The sequence below is a fragment of the Rhipicephalus microplus genome, chromosome 5 (genome assembly GCF_043290135.1).
Source record: "Rhipicephalus microplus isolate Deutch F79 chromosome 5, USDA_Rmic, whole genome shotgun sequence".
Taxonomy (NCBI): Eukaryota; Metazoa; Arthropoda; class Arachnida; order Ixodida; family Ixodidae; genus Rhipicephalus; species Rhipicephalus microplus.
The window spans coordinates 153,398,449-153,425,650 of record NC_134704.1 but is presented as its reverse complement, the minus strand read 5'-3'; the positions used below and the strand labels follow the sequence as shown (position 1 = coordinate 153,425,650).

At 46.8% G+C, this 27,202-nt stretch overlaps 1 protein-coding gene across 8 annotated transcripts in view; it reads right to left on the bottom strand.

The window, feature by feature from the left end:
* LOC142817981 (uncharacterized) overlaps positions 1-27,202 on the bottom strand; it is a 193,702-nt gene that overhangs the window by 92,831 nt on the left and 73,669 nt on the right. For 4 of the 8 annotated variants that reach the window (XR_012895455.1, XM_075896091.1, XM_075896090.1 and 1 more), the window contains one exon: positions 14,000-14,079. The exons of the other annotated variants lie outside the window; for them this stretch is intronic. Coding sequence is in view for 3 of the 4 variants with exons in the window: in XM_075896091.1 (XP_075752206.1) it covers positions 14,000-14,079 (80 nt within the window). In the remaining variant the exon portion in view is untranslated. The remainder of the gene's footprint in view (positions 1-13,999; positions 14,080-27,202) is intronic. 8 annotated transcript variants of the gene reach the window in all.

Genomic DNA, 27,202 nt, shown 5'->3' with positions numbered 1-27,202 from the left:
CTAATTGCGTGGCATGTATGCGCTTGTGTGCATGTACGTAGTACGTACTTCTAATGCCTCTCAGTGGTTGAACGTGCCACCTCAACGCCCATCCGTTACACTTCAGCCTCTTCCGTCAACGGCACGTCCCTTTGACAGCGTCGGTATCGACTTATACGGGCCGCTCTTCTCGACCTGATAGTTGCACTAACGTCGTGGGTTATTTCTTCGGCGAACTGCTGCTGTTTGAATTTTACTGACTCGTTGGTGAGTCAACTGTTATTCGCAATGCCCACAGGCTATAGGTAGAGCGCAATCCAATATGCAATCTATTATGTCTGCGGGATTATGATCAAGCCATGAACTCGCCTAAGAAAACATAGGACGCATGGACGTGCACCCCGTGCCACTTTCCCCGGATGAACTCTCGATCGTCGATTGAATGTATATCGGACCAAACTACTTTTCCAAAACGATAAGAACTGATAAGTGTGCGCTACGTCATTTCTCGTCGCTGTACGAATGATGGGGGTGACAGCTGATCGACCTTGCATCAACGATGCCTTGCGCATTTCTGAGTGTGTTACACCTAACTGCGCTAACTCGAATTGACGTATGAACTAAACGGCACTCCGAGATAGTTTGTGCTCAGTCTGCATGCCTGACGAATTTGCCGCAGTAGTGAGCCATTAGCGAGTAGCGCGCTGTCGCGGCTGCACGGGACCGAATGTTTAACGTATAGCGATGGTTTGCGAACATTTTGTTTTTCGGCAGCGGCGGCAGCACCCTGCGAACATTGCTAACCTCGGAACTGATTTTATGTTGTCGCAGGCACCTATTTACGCTGTAGCGGTGCCTGCCCTACGGGCTCGTGGAGGGGCCGCCAACGAACTTAATACTGAAGCTAATTGACTGTGCACATACTTGGAAGACTTGTCGTCTTCGTCCAGCCCGATTTCTTCGCTGTCCGCTATGTTACCACTGCAAAGGCGTCACTGAAAACCAAGGAAGATAAAAAAAAAAGTGTTTCTGTGGTGGTGTCATTTTGGCAGCGGTGGCAGTACCCTGCGAACACTACTGATTTCGGAATCGAATCTACGTTGTCGCAGGTCAGTCATTCAGTGCAATTTTTGTACTTTTTTGTGTAGAGCCACCGCTGCCACCAAATTTTTATTTCTTGGAATTTTGACATTGTTTTCACCATGCAATTTGCCTATCTATATCTGCTGAGTGTGTTCCTGTGTAATATAGGGAGTGTAGGGGCACGTATCATCTCTGAAAGTGTGCAGGAATGACAGAAAAGTCTTTAAAGTGAAAAATGCTGCCAGAAGCAAATGTGGCGGTGTCCGTTAGGGGGGTTCACCTTCATTGCCTAATGACAGCTTAGACTGCTCAGATATGAAAGCTGTTCTTCCTTCCTTTAGTGTAAAGCTTGCAAGCCTTCCGCTGTTGACAGAAAATGTTCATGGGATGAAGCAGATTCTGTGGTTCATGTCAAACAAATATATTATATGAAAAAACAAATAATCGCCAAGAAAATTAACTTAAACAGCGAGGAAAGAAAGTGGTTGAACTGGAGGAAAAGGGGCTTCTCACCAAACCACGCAGAGTGAACTAGAATGATAGATAGATGAATTGGAGTACAGAAACAAAATATTGGACTTGTAAAATTATGAACGCCGTCTGGGGCCAAATGAAAATATGATAGCATCGCTAAATAAAGGAGCTGACGAGGTCAAAGTCCCTCACCTGCAGGCCCCAGACGTAGTGTCTGTCTACGGACTCCCAGCCAAACCGGATACAATACCAGGAGTGATTGTTCGCTTTGTTCAACGGCAGACTGAAGATACATGGTTAGCAAAGAAAAGAAACTTGAAACAATGCGACTAGGCTGTTTCTTTCACGAAAATTTGACTCGGCACTGCAGGGAACTGCTGAAGGAATCGAAGAGCGAAGCTAGAAAAAGAACGACTATGTCTGGTACAGTCATGGTACAGTGCTTGTGCGGAAGACGAAAGGAGCACGTGCGGTTCATATTCGAAACTATTATAAGTTGTATAGGCATTATATTACCTGGTCCCAGTTGTATTACTCTGTAAAATATTGTTACGTGGAAAATAACAGCACGGTCAGTTCACAGCCACAATGCAGCTCACCGACAACGTCCACTTCTTTACTCTCAGTCTGAGGTACCTTTCTTGGGTATTTCCCACTATGCCCTGTTTCAGTCAGCCGAAATCACGTAACAAGACCCCCGGCGGCAAAAGCGCCGACCCGGTGAGCTTACGGGGCCACAGCAGGAGCAGTGTGGTAACGCTTGAGCCTTGATACGTGGACGATGTCCCGGGACAGCAGAGCAGAAGAGGTTGATCGATTATCAGGGACAATTTCATATGTATTGTTGATCACTCGTCTAAGCACGCGGTATGGGCCCGTGAAACGAGAGAGAAGCTTTTCTGAAAGGCCTGCATCTCGCATAGGGGACAAAATAAGAACGAGGGAACCTGTCGGAAAATGTTCGTCGCGATGCCACTCGTCGTAACGTTGCTTCTGCGAGTCTTGGGACGCCATTAATCTGCTGCGGGCAAGCTGACGAGCATGGTCAGCTCGGATAACAGCGTCGCGTGCATATTCAGAAGTAGACTGTGCAGCGGCTGGCAGTAAGGTATCCAACGGCAATGTTGGTTCGCGTTCAAACAGAAGGTAAAATGGTGAGTACCCAGCAGTGTCATGCCGGGAGGAACAATATTATATATGAGTTCTTATCGGTATTATCTACCAAATGGCCTGAATGTTGTCGTACGTCAGCTACTTCGTAATTCATGTACAGTACTCACGGATTGAAACAGGACAATCGGAGAGCGTGGCCGACGGTACATGTGCCGCCGCTGGTGGGTGCGCAACCAATGTGTTCTATTGTGGTATAGAGCGAGGGGAAGAACACCTACGGAGCAGCATTACTTTTTGCGGTCGCCAAAGTGTCGGTCTGTAGTTCACCATGTGTACACCTCCAGCGTGGTGCTGCAAGACTCACGCACATTTGCGTGTCGACCGCACTAGCTCACCGCTGTGCACCACTTTTATTGCGGCGCGAGATTCTCTTGTTTTGAGCGCTTAGGCTATGCGGTACGCATACTGTACAAGTAAGACACAAGATTCGGTTAGGAGGCTGCGCCTTCCGTGCATTCGTATACCTGATAAACATCTCCAGAAAAGCATTGAAATTTTTCTTCATGCTTTCTTCCTCGACAAGAAAGAAAACGAGTGGCAGGATTGCCTTCATGCAACATAGAAATATTATTACGTATTAGTGTCGCTGGGAAAACTGTGGCCTATTTTTGAATAAATGTGGCAGAAGCTCAACTGTCCTTCCATGGCCAGCAGCTCTACAAATGTTTGGCACGCAAAATAGCCGCAATATTGGCTGCTCGTGGCGAAGCAGCAAAATACTGAGTGATGGTTTTAATACTGCACGAAAGCAGACCCGTGGCTGCTGCTTTTCCTTTTCGTCGTGACAAAAAGCTTGACAAACTTCATGCTTTTGTGCAGCTGTTTATAATGTCTACGAGCAAAAGTCAGGCTCAATATCTCCTACGTGCCTCATCATCGAAGAGCGCAGATCGAGAGCGTCGTCTGCTTAAATAGTGCGCACCGTTTATGCAATTCGGGCTGCATGCACGCAAAAGCGCGCGGGCCTTGCACCACCACACTGACAGTGTGCGCTTTATGAACTAAATGCCGACTCTTTGGTGACCGGAAGGAGTAATCCTGCTCTGTAGGTGTTCTCTTCCTCAATATATACCACAATGCAACAGCCTGGTTTCGCGAACGTCCACGAGCGGCGGCACATGCACTGGCGGCCTCGCGTACGTAGGTCCCGTTTGAATCCGTGAGTGCTGTACATGTTTCATATGCACCTAAATGCTAGGTCGAAAAGAAATAAGTAACTGTGCCTGGAAACGATTTTCACTGAAGTTTCATTCAAGTACTCGGCCATAATGCTCATTGAAGCATGGAGTAGTAATGAAAGGAATGTATTTAGGCTCTTGAATTACAGAACATCTTATTTAAACCGCTAGAGTGGTCGTTGCTCTGCTAATATCTGATACTATTCCATGTGAATTGTTTGGTCGCTTTACACAGACTACCGCTGATTACGAAGTGCTTTGTGTTTGTGCAAACAACGCCAAGTTATTGTTTGCTATTGATCACCACAAGATGACAAGGCCACATGTCTCGGTTATTATGACCACTTCCTGGCTGATATGACAGAAAATAAGCATATTCTTATTGCTGGAGGAGATTTCAACATTGACTTTGAATTTCTTAACTCTGGTTCTCGTGATTTTAATGCTGTCATTATGTCCAATGGCTTCATGAACACAATTATAGTACCAACCAGAGTGACCCTTGAGTGTGAGTCAGTTCTTGATCTCTTTATTACATATTTACTCGAAGTAACTATTAGGTCGGGTGTTTTATAGGATAGTATCAGGGACCATCTTCCAGTATTATTATGTGCAGAGCAAATGACATAACATACAACAAAGCCCCGGGAAATTATATTTCAATCAATTATGGTAAATGCACCGGGTGCATGTCGTGAAAGTCTGTTGCAGATAGACTGGACCGATACAGACAAAAACTATAGATGCATAGGGCGTTTACGATAAATTTGTAGCCTTTTCGAATGAGCGTATCATGTGCATTTCCCACTAAAACAACGCCAATTGCCTCTTAAAATATCAAAACCTTGGGTAACTCTCGAGTTGCGTGATCAAATGAAAAAGAGAGATAAACCTTTCTGGCGAACACGTTTATTGGAGGACCTCGCGGTCTTCAAGAACTATCCCAACATACTTACAAGATGTTTACGGTCAGCGAGTACACGCTATCAATCTATATATCTTAACGTTCCTGGCAATCGCTCCGACGTTTTATCGGATCTATTAAACACGCTCCTTCAACGTGGTTGTTCTATCGCCTATGTTTTTTAGTTAAAAGTCAACGGCAAAGATGTAGATGGGTCAGAAATTACCGACGCATTTAATTTTTTTTTCACCCACATGACTACAACCGGAAGTGCGCATGATGTTTCCGAGTACGTAAAAACCGAAATGTTTAGTCGTTTTATTTATCTCCCATCACCACCCATGAAGTCTCACCAACAGTAAAAATTAGTACCAGCAGTGACGTTCATGGAGTTCAAATACACTTTGTTAAGGTAGCATTGGTCTTATCGCTCCTATTTTGCAGATATTTTTAATGTCTGCTTAACAAAGTTCGTTTTTCCGGTCAACATGCAAGCGGAAAAAGTGGCTGTACTTTATAAAAAAAGGTCATAGAAACGATTTAGGTAATTATAGATGTGTTTAGATTTGGCCGGTCTTGTCCATGGCCTTTCAAAAACTTCTGCATACATGAATTTGAAGTTTATTGAAAAGCCCAATTCACGTACGCCTGCTGAGCATAGATTTCGAAAAAAAAATCTTCTGAGCTGGCACTCCTGCAGCAAAAGAGTACATAGTTACATAATTTGAAGAAACGGCACTGGTAATAGCGTTTTTTATTGATTTGTCCAAGGTCTTTGATTTAGTTACCGTAAGATCCCATCGGGGTTAATAAATGGAATTGAAAAAATACAGAGAAAAGCCACAAGGCTAAGTTTATAGCGTTATTATCAAAATGACTCCGTTTCTGAAATGTTTCGATTGCTTGAATTGCCTACGCTAGCTCAATGCCGGAAAATTAGTCAACTTATATTTCTTCGTTTTTTGTTGTCAATAAGACACTTCAATATTGAAACTAAACCTCATCTTGTTTCCAGGCCCTCCATCAATGTCAAATCATGCGATATATTTGTGTTTTCGGTTCCAAAATGCAATATAGATGTATACGCTTATTTTTTTTTCCGCGAACGATGAAAAAGTGGAATCAGTTTCCAGTACCGGTACTGACATTGAAGAGCATAAAAAGCTTTAGAGAGTGCATTAAAATATGTCGTGAACATTGGGTGTTGCAATAGTATTGTACATACATTGCCATGCTGTTTCAAAATACATCCTGTATGTAGTTACTGCATATTGCATACTATCTTTTCATTACAATATATGTATGTACGTTTCTATTATCAGCGTTTTAAAAATATTTTTTTGTTTTAGATAGATATGTTTTTCAAAGTTCTGTCTTCAGTACGAAACGTTTCACTTGTTTTTGTTAGATGCGAAGCAATTGTTATCGAACTTCCGCGACTAGCCGTTTCGATAATGGTACAGACCAAACTTGGTATGGCATAACATGACTATATGAGGAACACAACTGACTAGTCAGAACATGAAAATGATTATATATGTCATGAATGTCATGATTTACAATTCATGGTCCTGCAGCTCTTCCAGCAGTTTCGTTCACATGGCATGTTGCAAAACTGATATGGTAGAAATGATTGCATGGCTAGCCCAATCGACAGACCCTTACATGAAAATCATGAGATGCGTGTCATGTAACAGCATGAGTAAGTCCCACGCTCATGATCGCTCGCGGCCGTTTCGCTTGCGTCACAAGTACCAAACTCGGTATTACGTGACGTGGACGGACAACATAGGTAAATTACACATACAATTAAGATAATCGCGACATGCATGTCATGTAACAACATGACTACATGCCGCACTGAAGATGCGCTCACAGCCGTTTTGCTAGCTTCACATATGCAAAATTTGGTATTACATGACGCCAATGAATGACGAAGGTAGGTGACTGGAGCAAACATGATAATCATGAGATGCGTGTCATGTGAGAACATGACTACGTGCCCCAGTCGAGGCGCCAATACATTTTGACGTGACGTGGTGTGCGTGCTCGCCGGAGTTCATTTCATCGCATCACGCCGGCGTTGCGACGCCAGGCGCCGGTCCTGCCATATACTCACAGGCGCGCGCCGCGCTGCGTTGCTTTGACGCCTGCGCGTTTCAGCCCGTCCGGCGGCCCTCCGTCACGAAAAGAGGGAGACGCAGTGTTGTCAGGATAACGCATCGGCGCAAAATGCACCATGTCGCATTTCGCGCCGCTTGCCATCGAGCCGCGACGACGGACGCTGGTCGCGCCTGGTGTCAGATTATAGAGTGCTCGCGTTTTGCTAAGGTATAAAACGTCACTGTGCCCAGCGTGTGCGCGTGTCAATGCTACATGGGAGTATACTGGGTCCTTCATGATTCGCTCACGGACACTTTGCTAGCTCCACATATCCCAAATTTGTTGTTACGTGACGTGAATGGATGACGAAATATATGACTGGTGCAAACATGATAATCCTGACACTCATTTCATGTAAGAACATGACAACACACCAGGTTCATAGTGTGCTCGCGGCCGTTTCTCTGTCTCCACGTATAATGAATTTGGTATCCCGTGACTTGAACAGATTACAAAAATAAAGAACACATCCAAACATAATAATCATGACACGGAAGTCATGTACGGCATAATTTACCTCCACCTCGTAACGGCGTGCTGATTTTAATGTGACATATGAACATTTCTCACTCGTGCATCGCATATCATTGATTCCCACTGTACGTGGGATGTGCCAATTTTTACATGTTAACATTTACTGTACCAACCCTATTACGGCCATAACGGCCAACATTATTTGAAAATAAAAAAAAAGATATTGCTAACTAAATTGCACTGCTGTGGTATTTAAGGCTATGTTCAATCGCTTATTGACAGTTATCTATCCAGCAGACAAGAATTATCCATAAAGAACTCTTAATATATCATGCAGCCTGTACGATGTGGAGTAACGCAAGGCAGCATATTGAGACCACTATTATTTAACATATATCTTAATGATATCATAAATAGTTCTAACAAGGCCAAATATATCACACATGCTCATGATACTAGTACAATATCTTCAGGACATGACCGAGCCTATAATAACTTGTAACAAAGCAATGATAACGCTAGAAAGATGGTCAGCAGCAAATGGTATGCGTATTATGGAAAACAAAACGAAACATGTTATATTGCCGACTAAAAACAAAAGAATTCCATCTCATTATTGATGTAAAATTAAGTACTCGAAAATTCAGATAGTTAACTATTTTAAATGTCATGGCCCAACTTTTCAGAGACCATGACCTGGAACTATCATGTGGAATATGTCTTGCGAAAACTTGCTCACGTAACAAGTGTAATGGGTCAAATTCAGTATTTGCTTTCAGAAAGATTTAGGCCTTTGCTATATTATTCAGTTCTCAACTCTCAATTAAACTATTGTTATTTGGCATGAGTTATGTCGACAGCTACTATTGTTGCAAAAGTATTCAGAAAAATGTATAATGCTTATAATAAAAGCTCATTTTGTGGCATCTACTGGATCAATATTTGTAGCTCAGGAACAATTAGGGTGCACCAGCTGTGTAGTTGTGCATTAAGCGAAAAATTCTGATCGAAAACTTTCAGGCACATAAAATATCTCGGCATTCTAGCCAACCTGCGGGCAAAGAATGAACAGTAATCCACCTGTCACGGAGAGAAATGTAATGTTGATATAACATGGTTCAACTCATGCAAACAGCGTTTATTTTACACTCTTTGAGTTCTTTGAAATTACTGTGACCTAAAGGATTTTGACCTATTCAAGTGTTTATACCATGACATCTATGAAATATTTGGAAATGTGTAGCCCTTGAATATTAAAGTATGAGCACATTTGATTATGTACTTTTTCATTCAGTCACAAGACAAAGCTTCTAGATGTAGATTCCTTTTTTGGTTGCGTGCATTTATTCCTTGGATTTTGATATATATAGTGTATATTGTTGGAATGTAAGTCTTTTTATGTAGCGTATTAGGTGCCTTATATTTTGTTTCTACATAACACTCATGTTATCATGTCTGTTGTTCTACACACTGTAGTATTGTCACTTTCAATCTGCTGTTCATATATGTGTTAAATGATAACTACAATATGTACACGTGGTTGCAGCGCACTACCCATGAAGTGCTACACCTTCATTTTACTTTGTATTCATTTTTTCGTATGGGGCTGTGAACGAGACAAACTGTTTTAAAACACAGCTTTTTTCACAGATCTTTGTTTGTGTAATACAGAATCGGAAATAAACGTTGATTTTATTACACCGTAGTCATTACTTGAGCTCTGAGCACCGTGGAGTCGTTTCTTCAGTGGAACAAAAGGATTTAATTCCCTATTGAGAAGCGCTTGTGTCACAGCCACGATAACACTCTAAAAGTGCACAATTCACTACACGCTTCATTGCTCTAACCGTTTTGCTTCGCTGGTCGAGCTCGAGTGTGTTGGTGGCGTGCGGCGCGCCGTAATTTCCACTGTAGCTGGGCTACATGCAATTCATAAGAAAAACTATGCTTTTATTTTGAGCTCACTGAAGAATGTTATACAATGAAATAAAATCAGAGTGACGTACGAGCGTTAAAAAAGCATTATTTTGTTAGGGGACGTGAAGGGCCACTCGCTGTCGTGAGTTAACAGCTAACAGTTTATCGTCGCTATGACTCTCGTTGCATTCTAGGCCTAGTAAAGTATCCTCGGCAGCAAAACGATTTCTCCGAACACCACTGCTGAAAGTAATCTCAGGAATTCTCTGCGCCGAATGACTTCGATAACACCAACAACATGTCACTCACCACGCGCAACATCAACATGGCGCCACTCAGCACGTTATTCTGGGCGCGGAGAGCAATTCACTCTGACACCTGGCGAGAATTCGATCACTTGTAGTTGGCCGTCATCTATCAATGAACGTAAAAATCAAGCGGCGTAGCATTTATGAAGGTTTGGAAGAGCAAATCGCAAGCCTAGGCTACTTTCTGCGTACAATGAATGTTATGGGAGTCATGCACTATATATATAAAAGCACTGACGAATGCTATACACACGCAAAACAAAGTGAGTTTCAGCTGCAAGCGTTAAACGATAACAATCAACTATTCAACGTGGCTGCAGTAGATCTCGCGAAGCTGATATGTGTACTCTGCGACTGTATTCGAACGCGTGAGTTGTCACGTATTCTCACGAAAACTTCGCGTCTCGCAAGACCGAAGCAGATTTATCGCGCCACGGACGGTCCCGTATATTCACCGATGCACGGAAATGGTTTCTATTTCTTGCTAGCACGTTAACACTGAAGGTAGCACAGCCGAAGAAGGGAGCGTCTACCTACTGATCATCCTTAAGAGGACGCTCCAGAATTCCCCTTGGCGGCGCGACAGTGTATGAACATTGCGAGTATTGACGGACATTTTGAGACTACTGCTCAAATGTGAACATTCGACAGAAGTCTGCCTGGTTGGGTATGAAACTGGGAGATGCTCCAGCTAAAAGTTTTGTAGAAACCTGACGTTTCGTATTCAGCTCGGTACCTTAGAAGTGACTCTGGGGCTACGTAGCAGCGGCGTCTTCAAAGCACTCGCGCGGAGGTTAATGACTCCCCTCTCTCTCTTTCTCGTTTTATGGTGGAGTGCAGCCCATGTGTATACACTGGGGGAAGGGTTCCGAAAGAGCGGTTGATGTTCTGGATGTCATGTGCCACGACTGGAGTAATAACTTTCTCGTCCGATTCGGCTCACTTGTAAAGAGGGCCGTCGCTTCGAAAGTTATCCGGTGATCCAACGTCTCCGCATGTTCAGCGACTGCGCTGCGCTCTTTGTAGAGCTTCCGCACATCGTTGTCGTGTTGCTTCAATCATTCCGGTAGGTTTTTCGTCTCACCGAAAAAGGCCACTGCCTGCCCTTTCTCGACGTCCAGGTGGCAAGAAAGCGCAACGGCCTGGAGTTCTCCGTTCACAGCAAGCCAGCGCACACCGGCCGCTACCATCAATTTAATTCTTTCTACCCTGCCAGCCACAAGGCCTCGGTTGTGACTGGGAACACGGGGTACCCCACAGGGAGCAGTGTTATCACCGCTCCTTTTAAACATTGCTATGATGCACCTTCCAAACGAATTGGCCAGGGCGGAAGGCACACAACACGCAGTATATGCCGATGATATTACAATCTGGACCACTGAAGGGAGCCTTGGTGAAATGCAGGAACGCCTTCAGCAGCCGCATCCATAGTCGAGGCGTATGCCAACGATTGTGGACTCCAATGTGCTCCAAACAAATCAGAGCTTCTGCACGTTAGAGCGAAGCCAAGAGATAAGTCAGCCATACACATCTCCCTGTCTGGGGTTCCCATCAGAGAGGTGGAGGAGCTCCGGATTCCGGGCCTGTTCATTCACCGCAGACTCAGACCGGACTCCACAATAGCGAAACTCAAGAGAATAGGTGAACAAATAGGGCGCATAATCCACCGCGTTTCCAACAAGCGGGGTGGTCTGCGGGGCTGGGACGCGCTTCGGGTCACCAATGCCTTCGTGACTAGCTGGATCCTCTACGCCGTCCAATACCTTCGCACTAACAAGCAAGAAGACGATAGAATAGATGCCATCATTCGTAAGGCTACTAAACGAGCTCTGGATCTCCCGGTGGCCACTTTCAAAGCCAAACTGAGGGCATTAGGTGTGCTCAACTCCTACCAGGTGTTGCGGGAGGCCCAGCTTATGAATCAATATACGCTGCTCGTGCAGACGGCTCACGGGCGCCGCCTGCTGAACCGCTTACATATACAGCTCACTTGCACTGCCGAGGAGGCGGAGCGTATTCCGGAACTGTGGCGGCATATGCTCTCGGTCTCTCCACTCCCCAGTAACATGGATAAGCACACGCACGAAAGCAGAAGACAGGCGCGGGCTCGGACGCTTGAGAGGCAACACGGCTCCCGACCTGGTGTATTCTACGTAGATATAGCAGGGTCTTCGCCCACAGGATTTTACACGCCTGTGTAGTTCAGCGGGAAAAGCATGTCAATGGGATCTCGTTCCGAGCACAAAATCCAGAGCGCGCTGAGGAAGTCGCGATAGCGCTTGCTGCTGCGGACCCCAACTCGAAAGTTATCATCACGGACTCCCGGAAAGCATGTGCTGATTACTTGGTAGGAGAGATATCCCCCCTAGCCAGCCAAATTCTAAAATGGGCTCTCGCTGATCCAGCCCCGAAATGCATCGTATGGGCTCCTCGCCATCAGGGCTTACGAGGTAATGAGGCCGCTGACGCGGCCGCCCGAGCGCTTACCCACCGGGCTTCTCACTTAGGCTCTTATGACTCGGAGGCCAATACACCGCTGCTGTGGTTCAAAGAAATTCTGACCTATTATCGCGACACTCACCGCCTTTACCCGGTTCCTGCAAAGGGGCTGAGTAAGGCGGAAGAGCGAACTCTAAGGCGCCTGCAGACAGGTACTCTACTCTGGCCTGCAATCCTAAAACATTTCGATGCGAACACAGATGGGTGGTGCCCACACTGTGGGGAGACGTGTGATATCTTCCCCATGGTATGGGCATGTCTGAAAAATCCCCACGTACCCTCTTCCCCTACCCCTTCCCGAGAGGCATGGGAGACTGCCCTCCTCAACTGCTCATCACTAGAGTCTCAACGGGCTCTGGTGAGACGGGCGCGAGTAGGGGCCTCGTCATGCGGTGTCCCGGACTGAGGACGCCGACCATGTAGCGGGGTCATGCTTTGGCCCCGTACCTCTCTCTTTTATAATAAATGTTTTTCATCATCATCATCGGTTGTGACCACGCTACTCCAGAGAGCTAAGAACTTATGCTCCGAACACGGAGCGAAAAAAAGAAAGAAAGAAGAGGCCCGCGTAATTCCAGACCTCAGAAAATACGGATACCCCAAAAAATTCATTTTGAGCCACCACCCACTGAGCACAGCAACAGAGGATACGAAATGTCCAATCAACCTTGATTGGCAGCCCCCCGAAACGCGTACCGATCCCATGCGTTTAGGAAACCAGCGAGATGTTGGCGCGGATTTTTAAGAATCGCAGAAGTCCTGGACTAAAACCCATCCACAAGCGTTCTGCAGAACAGTGCTTGGCAGAACAGCTCCAGAGCTAAATAAAGCTTATTCTCTCTCTCTCTCAAGAAGGAAGGGGTTCGCATCGCACCAATGCCTTTGTGTACGCTGGGTCGCTTCCTCCCCCGCCTGAACGACCGGCCAACAATAAACAGGACCCCCGGTGTCGTTTACAAATTTCCGTGCACCGAGTGCCCCTCTTCGTATATCGGCGAGACGAAAAACCTACCGGAATGACTAAAGCAACACGCCAACGATGTGCGGAAGATCTACAAAGAGCGCAGCACAGTTGCCGAACATGCTGAGACGTTGGATCACCGGATCAATTTCGAAGCAATGGCCATTCTTGACAGCAAGCCAAACTGGAAGAGAAGGTTATTACTCGAATCGTGGCACATACAGAGGACAGCCCATAACATCAACCGCTCTCTCGAACCCTTCCCCCAGTGTATACACATGGACTGCGCTCCACCGTAAAACGAGAAACAGGGAGGGGATCATTATTTTCCCCGTAAGTGCTTTGAAGACGCCGCTGCTACGTAGCCCCGCAGGCCCTCCTAAGGAAGGAACCAAATTGGTTTCGAAACGTCGGGTTTCTTCAAAACTTTTGGTTGGAGACTAAATCGTCTCCCAGACTATACTGTTCACTATGACATAATGTTTTAGGCAGCAATGATGTACATTCAACTTATAATGTACTTAGTGCTGTAGTTTGGATGGGTGCTAAGTAGTGGGATTCACCTTAATTTGTGGCGCATATGTGATTATCACGAATAGTGGCGATGACATGACACGCCAAGCGAAGACCATAAGACCACCTTTAAAATACTTGAGGTACTGTTCCCACACGTGTCATTCTTAGAAAAGCTTCCTTATATTTTGGAGCTGATTATTGATGGTAGTGACAATGACCGCTGTTTTTAAGTAAAAGCCCTTCATTCCTTGGGGTATTTGCTGTTTTGAAATTACGTCTGGAATGTTTTTTCATAAACTTCCACATTAACATTTTAGTTGCACGTCAATAAACAAATTTACCGTCTACCTATCTCGATTCATTCCCATACCTGGCCAGGAATAAGGCTGCATAACTGGGTCACCGGTTGGAGTATCGTTTCTTAGTACCCCGGTTACCTCTTTACTGTACCTGCACTACAAAATCAAAGAATGAAATCACAAAAATTATATTGTGTGAATCAGTTCAGCTGAATCACAGGAGGTGGTAGAACTGTTATGTAAGAGTGCATCAACGTTCGCTCATACGTAGCAAAAAAAAAGCCCCCCCTCCCGTTCCCGACAGAAATCGTGAGGAAATACGAATGCATTGCGTAGCGTTCATAACAGCGTTTCGCACGTGAGAACCCAGCGTGAGAAGAATAACTTTTTTTTCTGACACTGCAGCGCCAATAGCGCCGATCGCCATACGGGGCGTTTTTCTGTTGCAAGAAACGTGGCATGCGTTTCCAGTTCTAGTAGCTAGCGTGCTTGGTTAACAAAACAAACAGCTTTCTTTGCTCGGCGTTGGCGTTTGAAAGTGGTGTTTCGAGCACACATTTCTCGATGTCCTTCAGAGGCGCCCAGTCAGTGAACGGTCGAGAGTGCCATGACAGGCCTTGCAGGAAAACTCAAAAATATTGCCGGTCTACAACATGCGATATAAGCAGACGATATCATGGTATGGACAACCACAGGCAGCATAGCAGAGAAAGAAGATAAGTTACAACAGGCAGCTAGCACCATATAAGAGTACGCAAGGATACGGGTTTCAGTGCTCAGCTGAAAAGTCAGAGCTCATTCGCTTCACGAAGAGAAAAGCATGGAGGATCAACCCGAATGTAAAGCTGAAAGTCAAGCTCGATGGAAATGTGATTCCGGAGAAAGATACCCTACAAATACTAGGAATGTGGCTTCAAGCTAATCAGAGATATCTGCACACGCTAAATCAACTCAAGATATCAGTACAGCAGATCTCACGCATGAACTCGTGAATAACTAGCAATCGTAAAGGCATGAGAGAACAATATAGCCAAAAATTGGTCAAAAGCCTCGCCATGAGTCGTATTACCTACTCGCTTCCGTATCAAATTACGAACAGGGAAGAGAAATAAAAAGCAAGCCAAATAATCAGAATGGCCTACAAGACAGCCCCAAGATTACCGCGCAATACTTCAAACGACAAACTACTGGCGCTTGGTCTTTTTAACAAAATTGAAGAATTATCCGAGGCCCAGCTACTAGCGCAAGAAAATCACTTTCTCCAGACCCCAACAAGGCAGAGCAGTCCTAACAAAACTGGGGCGCGATACTTTATTACAAAAACACCAAGAAACTGAAGAAGTACCAAGAGAACTTAGAGAATGGCACACCATATTGCCAATACCAAGCAACATGGATCCTACTCTGCATGCTGGGAGAAGAAAGGCAGGGGTTGACTACATTGACAAAATGACAAGATTTCTGAACATGGCCAGATTCACTGACGCCGCGCCTTATCAGACCAATGCAAATAGATCCGTGTGTGTAGTCACCGACCGTAAAGAGAAAGTTACAGCCTGCGCTTCAATAGATCAGGCGTCGACAACACAAGCAGAAGAGGTTGCCATGGCACTCGCGATAAAAGGGGGATGGACGCAAAACGCTCCGATATCAATCATTACAGACTCGCAAAAAGCTTGCAGAAACTACCTAAAAAACCAAATTGAAGCACAGGCGCTCTCTATATTGGTTGGGACAGGATGGGATTCCGCAGTAAAATACGTACAGGCTGTTTGACTTAGGCACCGGGGCACGATGGCGTGACAGGGATCTTGCACGCGGACGAGGCAGCTCGAGGCTTCACAAATCATCGGGCCACTGAAGACAATGCAATTGATGACCCTACACCCCTGAACCCATGTTTAACAACGAGTCTAAAGTACTACAGGGAAAATAGGCAGCTGTATTCACGTCCTCATCAAGCAAGCTCAGCGCTGCGGAGGCAACAGCGCTAAGAAGAATGCAGCCGAACATTTTCATATATCTGCACACCTTTCACATGATCTACCCCACGGCGTACAGCGATATTGTCACAATGCAGAAACGGCAGCAGTTTAATACCGGACAACTCGTTTTAATTGTACTAGAAAAATGGCAAACAGATCGGATCAGAACCCCGTCTTTCTCTTTCGGTGCGCGTGCTCTTTGTCGTTCTCTAGGTGCTGCATATTCAATGCGGCACTTGCCTCTCTCCAGAGAGCAGCGTCCCGATGCTCTTTTAAAAAAGGCGGTGCAGTAGATGTATGGTGCAAATCAGTCCGAAAAATAGGGCTTGATTCGCACAACGTGCACGATTTCTGGTTTTTGCTGGCGAGTTGTCGAGGGGCTGGCAGGAACGACCACGTAATTAACATAGCTCGGGCGTTGTAAAACTGTGTAGGGGCCAAAATATACCTCTTCAGCAATTTTTCAGACAGTCCCCGGCGGCGGATAGGACTCCATACCCAGAAGGTTTCACCGGGCCGATAAACGACATGTTGGTGTCGCAGATTATAACGTTGGGCGTCGTAATGTTGCTCCTGGTTTATCCGGAGGCGTGCAAGCTGCCTCGCTTTTTCTGCTCATTCGGTAAAAGATGCAACGACTGAATCGATGTTATTGCAGTCATGCAGTAACATGGCGTCAAGCACCGTTTTCACTTCACCGCCATGAAGGAGACTGAATGGCGTTCTTCGTGTAGTTTCTTGCTGCGCTGTATTATAGGCGAACGTGATGTACGGTAGAATTTCGTCCCAATTTTTGTGATAAACGTTAACGTACACACTAAACATGTCGGTAATAGTCTTGTTGAGGCGTTCTGTTAAGCTGTTGGATTGTGGATGCTAGGAAATGGTTTTCCGATGGGCTGTTCCACTGAGCTCAAGTACTGTCTGCAGGAGCGTGGCCGTGAGAGCGGTACCTCGATCCGTTATTATGATTGTCGGAGCACCGTGCCTCAGGACGACATTTTCTCTGAAGAATCGTGCGCTTTCAACGGCGGTGCCACTTGACAAAGCCTTTGTTTCCGCGTAGCGCGTAAGATAGTCAGTAGCGACTATTACCCACTTGTTGCCAGCATGGCAAGTCGGATAATGTCAAAAGAGATCCATTCCAATTTGGGCAAAAGGTACCATGGGCACTTGAATCGGTTGTAATAGCCCAGCTGGTTTTAACGGTGGTGATTTTTGTCCTTGGCAATCGAAGCACGTGCGCACGTAGTATTTTACAATAGCTGTAAGTCTTGGCCAGTAGTATTTCTGTTGGATTCTGGCCAATGTGCGTGTGTATCGGAGATCACCGGACGTTGGCTCATCGTGGCAAGCACTAAGTATCTCCTCACGGATTGACGTCAAAATGACAAGTAGGCGGGTGCTTCCTCTGGGAGGAAAATTCTTCTTATAGAGGACACCAGTACGTAGGCAGAATGATGGAAGGCTCCTTGCAGATCATCGAGGAACGGTTGTTGTCCTGCCATTCAGAAATTCACTAAAGGGAAGCAACTCGCTGCCTTCCTTCTGCTTGCACGAAATCGTAGTGGTGTCGACGACTCCTACAGACGCGTAGTTGTCATCTTCTGTGTTGTCGTTGCGCTTTATCGGTGACCTTGATAAGCAATAAGCGTCGGCGTGCTGCCGTCCTGACTTATACACGACCGTCATATCAAACTCTTGAAGGCGTACGCTCCACCGTGCAAGCTGACCAGACGGGTCTTTCAAGTTGGTCAGCCAGCAGAGGGGATGATGGTCGCTTACTACATGAAAGGAACGACCGTAGAGGTATGTACGATACTTCATAACCGCCCATACGACAGCAACACACTCTTTTTTCGTTGTGGAGTAGTTGGACTCGGCGCGGGAAAGCGTCCTACTAGCATATGCGATCACACGCTCGGCTGAGTCTTGCCACAGGACGAGTACAGCGCCTAAACCCACGGTGCTGGCATCTGTGTGGACCATGATAGGAGCATCCTCATCAAAGTGAGCAAGCACTGGCGGAGTCTGCAGGCGTTGTCGCAGATCGTCAAATGTCGTTTGTTGATCGTCACCCCATGTGAACGAAACGTCTCCTCTTGTGAGTCGTGCACATGTTAACGGCGAGGCTATGTGGGACAAATTGGCAATAAACCTTCGGTAGTATGTGCATAGGACAAGCAAACGCCTGACTGCTTTCTTACCTGTCGGCACCGGAAATTTTCAGGCGGCTGTAATCTTCTAGGAATCAGGTCGAACACCTTCATGGCTCAACTCATGGCCTAAAAATTGGAGCTCCTCGAAACCAAAATGACACTTCTTGGGTTTCAGTGTCAGGCCGGCAGACCTTATTGCCCTGAATACCGATAGCAGCCTGCTCAGATGTTTCTCAAATGTTTTTGAAAAAACAATGACGTCGTCCATTTAGACCATGCATGTCTACCTTTTAAGGCCTCGCAGAACGGTATGCATTAGTCTCTGAAATGTTGCGGGGGCTCAGCACAATCCGAAGAGCAAGACTTTACATTCATAAAACCTGTCAGGCATTACAAAAGCCATTTTAGGGGCGAAGCTCCTTAGGGCGTGGGCTGTGCGTCCCCTGTAGCCTGTATGTAGCCACCTCTAGTTTAGTTCTTGCAGTGTACACTAGATGGCGGTACCGTCCCCTGTATGTAGCCACCTCTAGTTTAGTTCTTGCAGTCTTCACTAGATGGCGGTACCGTCTCCTGTATGTAGCCACCTCTCGTTTAGTTCTTGTAGTGTTTACTAGATAGTGGTACTTGTAGCTGATGATGAAAAGATGCAGGATGTTATAAACTAGAAAGCGGTACTTGTAGTTGATGAAAGACGCGAGATCTTATAAAATAGGAATGATGTCACATATGGCGCGTGTCATTGGTTGAAGGCAATCGTTCGATTTAGTGCGGCGACGTACGCTAGGGGGAGCGTTGTAATAAAATCCGTTCGCTGTTGGCGCGCGCTCGGAGTCGCCGGATGGATAAGGCTGCACAGCGGAGAGAGCGCAAGGCGGCAGCAGCGCGCGCTCGCAGACAGAATCCCGATGTGCGAGCGCGCGAGGCAAGGGACATCGCAAGCCATCCATCGTCTAAAAACAAGTAAAAGTTGATTTGTGTATATACATACACAGCGTTTCTCACGTCTTTACATGATGATCGACTGGGCGAAAAACACGGAAGATTCACAGTTTACCGATGAATCCCTCCGGAGCTTCGCCCATTCATCATCATTCACCCCGTGAATATGCCGTAATTTTTTTTTCTCTATCTCGCTCGTCGACCTCAATTTGCCAATACCTTCTTTTGAGGTCCATTGACGAGAAGTAGCGTGCATACCTCAGCCTTACGAATGAATAATCGATGCGAGGTAATGGGTACACGTCTTTCTTTGTCACCTGGTTCAGCTTGCGTTAGTCGACACAATATCGCAAGCTTCCGTCTTTCTTTTTAACCAGCACTACCGGAGATGCCCAAGAGCTTCTTGACGGCTGGATGACGTCATCATCAAGCACTTTCTTCATTTGTTCCTGGATTGCTTCACGCTCTTTCGGTGCTACGCGGTATAGGTTCTGTCGTATTGGCTTTGCCGTCTCCTCTATTATCATCTGGTGCTTCGTCAGTGGTGGTTGAGTGACCCTCGAAGTCGATGAAAAACAGTCTTTGAACTGGTAAAGATGACCTACCAGATGCTGTCTCTGCGCTGCTGATAAATCCGTGCTTACGTCAATAGGTGGTGGGGCTGACGTGGCTTGCGTCTCGTCCTGATGCACTACAAAACACTCGCGGATTTCGGTGATCTTGTCGAAGTAGGCAACTGTAGTGCCTTGTGTAATGTGCCGTCGCTCGTTGGTAAAATTCGTCAACAGAACCTCCGCTTCACCGCACACAACATCGATGATACTTCTGGCAGTTGCAACACCGCGAGAGAGTAGAAGCGTCAACACTTGTTCAGTGATTCCTTCTCCAGTATGCTCCGCGCTGCACGTGACGGAATCAAGGCGGCACAATAACGGAGGTACGGTCACATCGTCAATGACTCGCAGAAATTTTCTGTGTAGCGCTGCGCTTTGATCCGCTGTAAAGGTCGGTACACCGTTTGGTATATTTATGATGGCACCATATTCACGCAAAAAATCCATCCCTAGGATTGCCTATTTGCAACACTAGGAAAGAATAACGAAGGCTGCAACGAAGGATGCATCCCCATCTTCATTCTTGCGGTACACTTTTTCGGTAGGTGTGAGTAGCTGCCCTCCAGCTCCTCTAATCTGCTGGCCTGTCAATTCTTTTCTAACCTTCCTGAGCTTGTCTGCCAGACTCTCATTCATTAATAAGAAGTCCGCGCCAGTGTCGACCAATGACATGACGTCATGTCCGTCAATCGTAATTGCAACATCGGCAGTAACAACCCCATCTTTCATCGATTCATTGAAAATGTGTCTCTCTTCGCTCGGCAGTATTGGGGGATTTTCAGCACCTCGACGATTCACAACCTTCCCCCCTGAGGTCGCTGCCTTTAGTTTTCCTGGCGTGGACTAGGAGATCTCCCTCTTGACATGTCAGTGGTGCTCCGTCTAGAGGATGGAGAATAACGCCCAGGAGAGGGTGAGCGTGACCGAAACCCAGAAGGAACATCCCGCGGGGTCAAGACACTCGTGTTGACGTCAGGTGTTTTGTTGAAATGGCGCCAAGGTATAGTGGAAGGAAACCCTTGATACGCAGCGACACGACAAGGGCAATAACGAAAGATGAGGCCTGCTTCCCCACAATGAAAGCACAGGGGCCTGTTGCCGGGGGTACACCAGATGTCAGATTTGCGAAGTAGTGGCCGCCTCGGCGTCGAAGCTTCTCTGTGGTACCAAGGCGCTGTCGTTGGATGTTGCTGGTGGTACTGATGCGGTGTCGACACGTTCGCTGGTTGTCGACGGACTATGTCTGCATAGCTTGCCCTGGGGGTGCTCGTGCTCGGCTCACGAAGCAAGAGCACTTGCCTGTCTTCTGGCGCACAACTTCTGTTACTGAGGCCATCGCGCAGTCATTCGGTTCGGCGACGAGCTTTTTGACCTCTTCTTGTACGATTTCTCTTATCAGTTGACGCAAAGAACCTTCGTCGGGTGCCCTTGCTGTGGTCGTGGTTGCTGCGCTGATCGGTTCACTGTCGGTTGTGCGGTCATACTGCCGGTAGCGTAGTTGCAGTGCGCGTTCGATGGTTGTCGCCTTCTTGAAGAATTCATCAACACTTGTTGGCGGGTTTCGCACGAGACCAGCAAACAGCTGCTCCTTAACGCCCCGCAGGAGGTGGCTAACCTTTTTGGCTTCGAGCATATTGGGATCTGCTCGACGAAACAGCCACGCCATGTCCTCAACAAGGTAGGAGGTAAGTTTATTTACAGAAAGGCAGAGAGGTCGGCCTGAGCGATAGCTTGCTCTAGCCTGCTACCCTACACTGGGGGAAGGGAAAGGGGAAAAGAAAGAATAATGGATGACGATGGTGAGATAAAGAGGTGAGTATGTAGTGTTCTTTCTGGCTGAGACACATTTTATAGCCGCGCACATAGTCCAGTTGTTTCTAAAAAGGTTATAACTGCTCGTGTGACCGCAGTTGCACTGTTGGTGTCTGGCCAAGGGCCCAACATGGTCTCATCAGTTAATGACCTAATGCGATGTAGTTCAGTAGAAGAAATCAGTGTTTGTCGTTCACGTGCGTATGCCGGGCAGACACAAAATATGTACTCAAGTTTTTGTGGCTCATCACAGTGTTCAGAATTAGGACTGGTGTCAATGCGACCGATGATATGTGCGTAACGTCTCGTGTACGCTACACCAAGACGAATGCGGTGGATCATACTTGTGAGCTGCCGTTTTATTTAGGGGGCATGCGGAACCTCATTTCTGGGTCCCATTTGTGAAGTCGCTGGTGTCGCCGTTCCGGTTTTGTCCAGTACTGAAGTGTGTAGCTGCGCATCATGCAGCGAAGCAGGGCGTTCGTGTCAGCTCGTGAAAACGCAATGCGTACTTCAGGGGCACTGCTTAAAGCATTTTTAGCTTCAGCGTCTGCCTCTTCGTTTCACATCACGCCGCAATGAGCGAGAATCCACTGGAATGTTATAGGATGACCATTTGTTGAAGCAACCTGAATAAGTTCTGTGATTTCTATTGCCAAGCTTTAATACGGACCTTGCTTTATGATCCAATTAATGGTTTTCAAAGCGGGTTTGGCATCACAGAGAAGCGTCCAGGCTCGAGGTCGCTCTCCGGAAATAAATCCTACTGCCTCCCGGATAGCGACAAGCTCTGCGGCATGATGTGGTTTTATGGTCCACCTTGAATCGTCGAGCGATATTCATGTCTGGGATGACAAAGGCTGCGGTGGAGGTGTTTAGCGTATGAATACGTCGGTGTAGATGTGCAGAGAATCACTGTACGCTGTATAAATGTGATATAGGGTCAGTTGTCTGAGGTCAAAAGAAGAAATGAGCGACTTCTTCGTAATTTCAGATATCGTAAAACATGTGGTTTAGGCAGAACCCATGGAGGCAACGCTGGGGCATTTGGCGGAGAAAACCTTGATGGTGTGATACTTTCATGCCGCGATATTACTCTTGAGAAACTGCAATCTCGGTGAGTGGCGGGTAGTACTGACAGTGGGTGTTGTCTGTGTCTGCTCAGCAATCGGAGGTGAACTATAAGTGGCTCGCAGAGCATGTATACACTGATGGGACAAGCCCGAGCTTCTGCGATTGTCCCATTTCTGGAAGTACAGCACGGTAGACCCAAGCATCTTCGTAAGCATTGAGATTCAACACTCTCTAGCGTCTTCACACAATTAGGTCCCATATTGGAGAGCACCGGCATGCTGTATTGAATGTATCCCACAAATAGAGCATTGTACAATTGAAGTAGCGATGATTCTGATGGGCCCCTTCTTGCTCTTGCTACGTGGCGAAAAACGAGAGCAAAGCTCTTCAATTTAGATTTAAGTACTGTGACATGACTCGTCTACGATAGATCTCTGTGTACGACAACCCCAAGGCACTTGTGGTGCGTTACAGCAGGTATCGCTGTCCCATTAATAAATATCGGTTATTGCGACATATGCTTGCGCGTGAACGCAAGCATTGCGCATTTGTCGATTGAAAGAGTGAGCCCTTGACGTCGTAGATATTTGTATGTGATCGTCACTGCACGCTATAGTCGAGCTTGCAATTGCGGACGAGTAGCTCTGGATGTCCTTATGCATATGTCATCAGCGTATGCACTGATGTTCACCGTGCTGGGAAGTTCTGCTGCTAGGCCGATCATTGTGACATTGAATAGGATCGGGCTGAGAACTCCTCCTTGGAGAACACCACGACGAACCTTATATTGATCGGTGTCTCCGTTATTTGTCGTCATGTAAATGGTGCGGTCCCTAAGGTAGCTAAAAATCCAAACGTGCAGTCGTCCACCGATGTCGAAATCTTCCAGTGTGTCAAGGATCGCATACTGCAGCACATTATTGTATGCACCCTTAAGGTCTAAGAAGACCGCCGCCACTTGTCTGCGTCGGCTTCTTTTCTCTTCAACGCTGGTGATCAAGTCGACCACACCATCAATGGCTGATCGGCCTCTTCTGAAGCCGTTCATAAACGCAGGAAAAGAGTTGTTGCTCTCTAGAAGCCACTCTAATCTTGACAGTACCATTCTTTCCATCACATTTCCGACGCAGCTGGCTAAGGCATTGGTCTGTAGGAGGAAAGTGCATAACGACACTTCCCCGGATTAAGCAATGCAATAATGCGACTGCATTTCCAATTAGCTGGGACTTCTCCTGACTCCCATGAAGTGTTTTAATGAGATAACAGGATACGTCGTGCTTCTGTATCAAGATGGGTGAGTGCAGCATACGTGATACCGTCAGGTTTTGGGGCCGATGATCGGCGGGAGGCAGAAATCACAGCGTCCAGCTCATGCATTGTAAAACGTACATCAAGGCGCTCCTCAGACGATGGAGGCGCAATGGTAGTAAGAGACTCATTAGTGCCAAGACCATGGGTGGTGTCCACGATGAGGCTACAGTAGTCACTGGCTATCTCAACTTCTGTCTGTCCCTGATGTAGAGCACAGCCTGAAATGGTTGACGTTGTTGGGGAGGTATCTGCAAACTTCGTACCACCCACCAGATCTTAGATAGAGGTTGCCTGGGGTCCAGAGATCCACAGATATGTCTCAAACGTTGCCTGTCAACCTTGTCAAGATGCCGAAAAACATGTCGTTGAGCTCGACGACTGGCGGAAAGGTCTGAAGGCGACTTCGTTCGTCTGTATCGGCGTTCGGCATGGCGACGGATTGCACGAAGGGCCTCGTTTTGGGAGTCAACTGTTGATCTCTGCATCGGTAGGTTAACCCGTTTGGTTGTGTCACGCAGTGAAGAAGCAATGATGTTCTCTACCTCGGATGGATCAGTCGTGTGCTCACAGCCAGACCTGACAGATGCCTTGAACAGTGTTCAGTCGGTTTGACGAATGTAGCGTGTGTGTGTTCGGCGAAACCACCTGAACTGAACATTGGTTGGAAGGTGGTCACTGCCGCGGGTGTCCAAATCTGTGCACCAATCTGGCGGAAGACAGAAGGCTTCCGGAAACGAAACAGAGGTCGAGTCAGCTGCTGTAGGACGTGCCACGAACAAATTTAGGTGATCCGTCGTTGAGTACGCTCAGTTCATAGTTGCATATAAAAGTGGCCAAATCCCTTCCGTGATAATTCGTTGTATTGCTACCCCAGAAAGGATGTTGTGCATTCAAATTGCCGATCACAATGTGTGGCCTTTGTGCTGCTAGAAGAATGGTCCCCAGGTGGAAGCAGTCCATATGTGCGCTTGGGTGTATGTATCCTCGTATCACTGAGAATGTCCGCTTTTTATGTGTTATAGTCAGGCTCACGTAATAATTGCTGGTATGCGACGCGACTTCATGTTTCAAGAACGTCAAATTACGGCGTATACAAACGAGAACTTTGCTCGTACGTTAATCACTGCGGGACCAAATCTAGATATATCAAGATATACGAAAAGTTGAAGCCATATTTGGTTCACATATAACAATAACAGAAAATTAATAGTTAAAAACCCATTGTCTGAAGTCTCACAGGCGTCTACGTAGGCCACGAGCATTCCATTGCATAACAAGCGACTGGCGCATGCGTTCTTCGAACATCAGTGCCATGTCCACTTACTGAAGAACCAGTAGAAGAGGCTCCAAAACCTCAAGTACCTGCACAGCCGCTTTAGCAGCGGAAGTGTTTAGGCTGCTGAGAATCTTACGCATGGAACCCATCGAATTTTCAAGCATAGCCTTGACATCTGCGTTGTCCATCTTCTTGTTTTCTTCATTGGGGGTAGGGGCACTATGTGATGATGGCGCTATCATAGCTCTTGACGGTAGTTAAGGCCACTGAATCTCCGACGTGGGGAGAGCCAATAACTGGTTACATTGTACTTGCGTGGACTGTATTGGCATTTGAGCATCAGCATCCTCCTTTCTGGCCGACAAAAGTAGGCTAGGAGGTGGTGAGGGCACGGTTCTGTGCGTCGAATTCGATAAGCTATGAGCACTGCTGCTTCATTTGCGTCGGTGTCGCGAACGATGTTTACGGCGCCGTACGGCCCTTGCAGCTTCTCTGTGAGTGGAGTGGTCTCGAACATTTTCTTCAAAATACTAATTTCATTCCTCATTTTGGGACATTCCTTTGATGTTGCGTCGTGGGCGCCTGAGCGGTTTGGGCATTTGGCCACAGCATTGCAGTTATCACCATCATGAATGCCACCGCAATGCTTGCAGGTTACTGCACCCTTGTAAACTGCACTAACGTGCCCAAATTTCATGCATTTATGACATTGCAGAGGTTTGGGTACGTAAGGACGTATCGAGTGCCTCACGTATCCAACTTTTACATGTGTGGGTAACGTCTTCGACTCAAACACTACTTTAACACATCGCGTGCGTCCAAAGCGGTTGAAACCAAGCACGGGAGCTGACGACGACAGCAGTTTCTCAAGACTTGAGTCTGTTATCACCTCATCCGCATCGTATATAACTCCTGTTGTTTTTTCCTCGTGCGGGGAGAATGCGCAAACCAGAATGTTTCCTAATCGAACAATCGCTTTCAGCGTGTCCAATAAGGCTTTCGTAGTGACCTCCACGGACAGTATGTTCTTTCGAGTATTTATGCGTATTTCAACGACTTTCCCTGAAGCGATAAACTCAAAGTACTCTGACAGGTTCTGCCTATTTGGAAAGTTCAAGATGTCTGTCTTCAATGTCGGCACATACGAAATGGTGTACGACCGCATGCTACTCGCCTTTGTCTGTGCTTGCCGGCCAGTCGGCGATGTCCGGCTGATTTTCCTCTTCAGGCGCCTTCTTGGTACGACCACGTAATCGCTGTCCGAAGCCATATCTTCAACGGCGGAGTCATCAGAATTGTCAACTTGTCCATGCTTCGGCCGGGGTGAGAACTTGCGTCAAACGCACTATGATGTGGTCAGCCCGGTCCCGGTTGCTGGATAGGGTTTCGATCCCCCATTCTAAAGGGGAACGCCCCTCCAAGATGTGTCAATTATTGAAAACTCTTGGCAAAAGAATTAGTGCTCTCTGTGACAACTTCTTCTTCCTCCCATATCTGGACAAAGTATTATGTCCTCAACATTCTTCCTCTCATATCTGGACAAAGTATTATGTCCTCAACATCCGTTACGATGTCCTCAACAAACATCGTAACGGATTCATTTGGTTTCAGAATCCGTGACTCGAGAAAACGCTGTGCGATTTCTCGTCTTTCGGTGCTCGCTAATGTATCGAGGAACTTCTGCTGGAACTCGTCCCAAGACGACCACACGCGATTCCTAAACCATGTTCGGACTCCGTCTTGAAGAGGAAAATACACGTAGCCGAACTTCTGTGTGGTGTTCCACCCATTAACATTCGCTGTGTGTTCGAATTCCTCGAGCCAGTCATGTGCGTCCTCATATATGTTTCCGCTGAAGTCAACCGGAATTCGAGGCTTCAAAACAGTCACCTGTGTCATGCTTGGGCTGGACATGTTAGGGCGAGTGCTTCCAGGTGCCGTCATGCTTTCTGGCACGGTCACGCTTTCCGGCAATGAACCGAACTCCAGGCTGATGCCTAACAGGCGGCGGCTGCGGCGGTGAACGGGGGTGTCGATTCGTGGAAGTCTTCTTGGACTAGATGCAGGGCTGTTGTCGGGCGTCCCGAACATGTACCCTGTACCT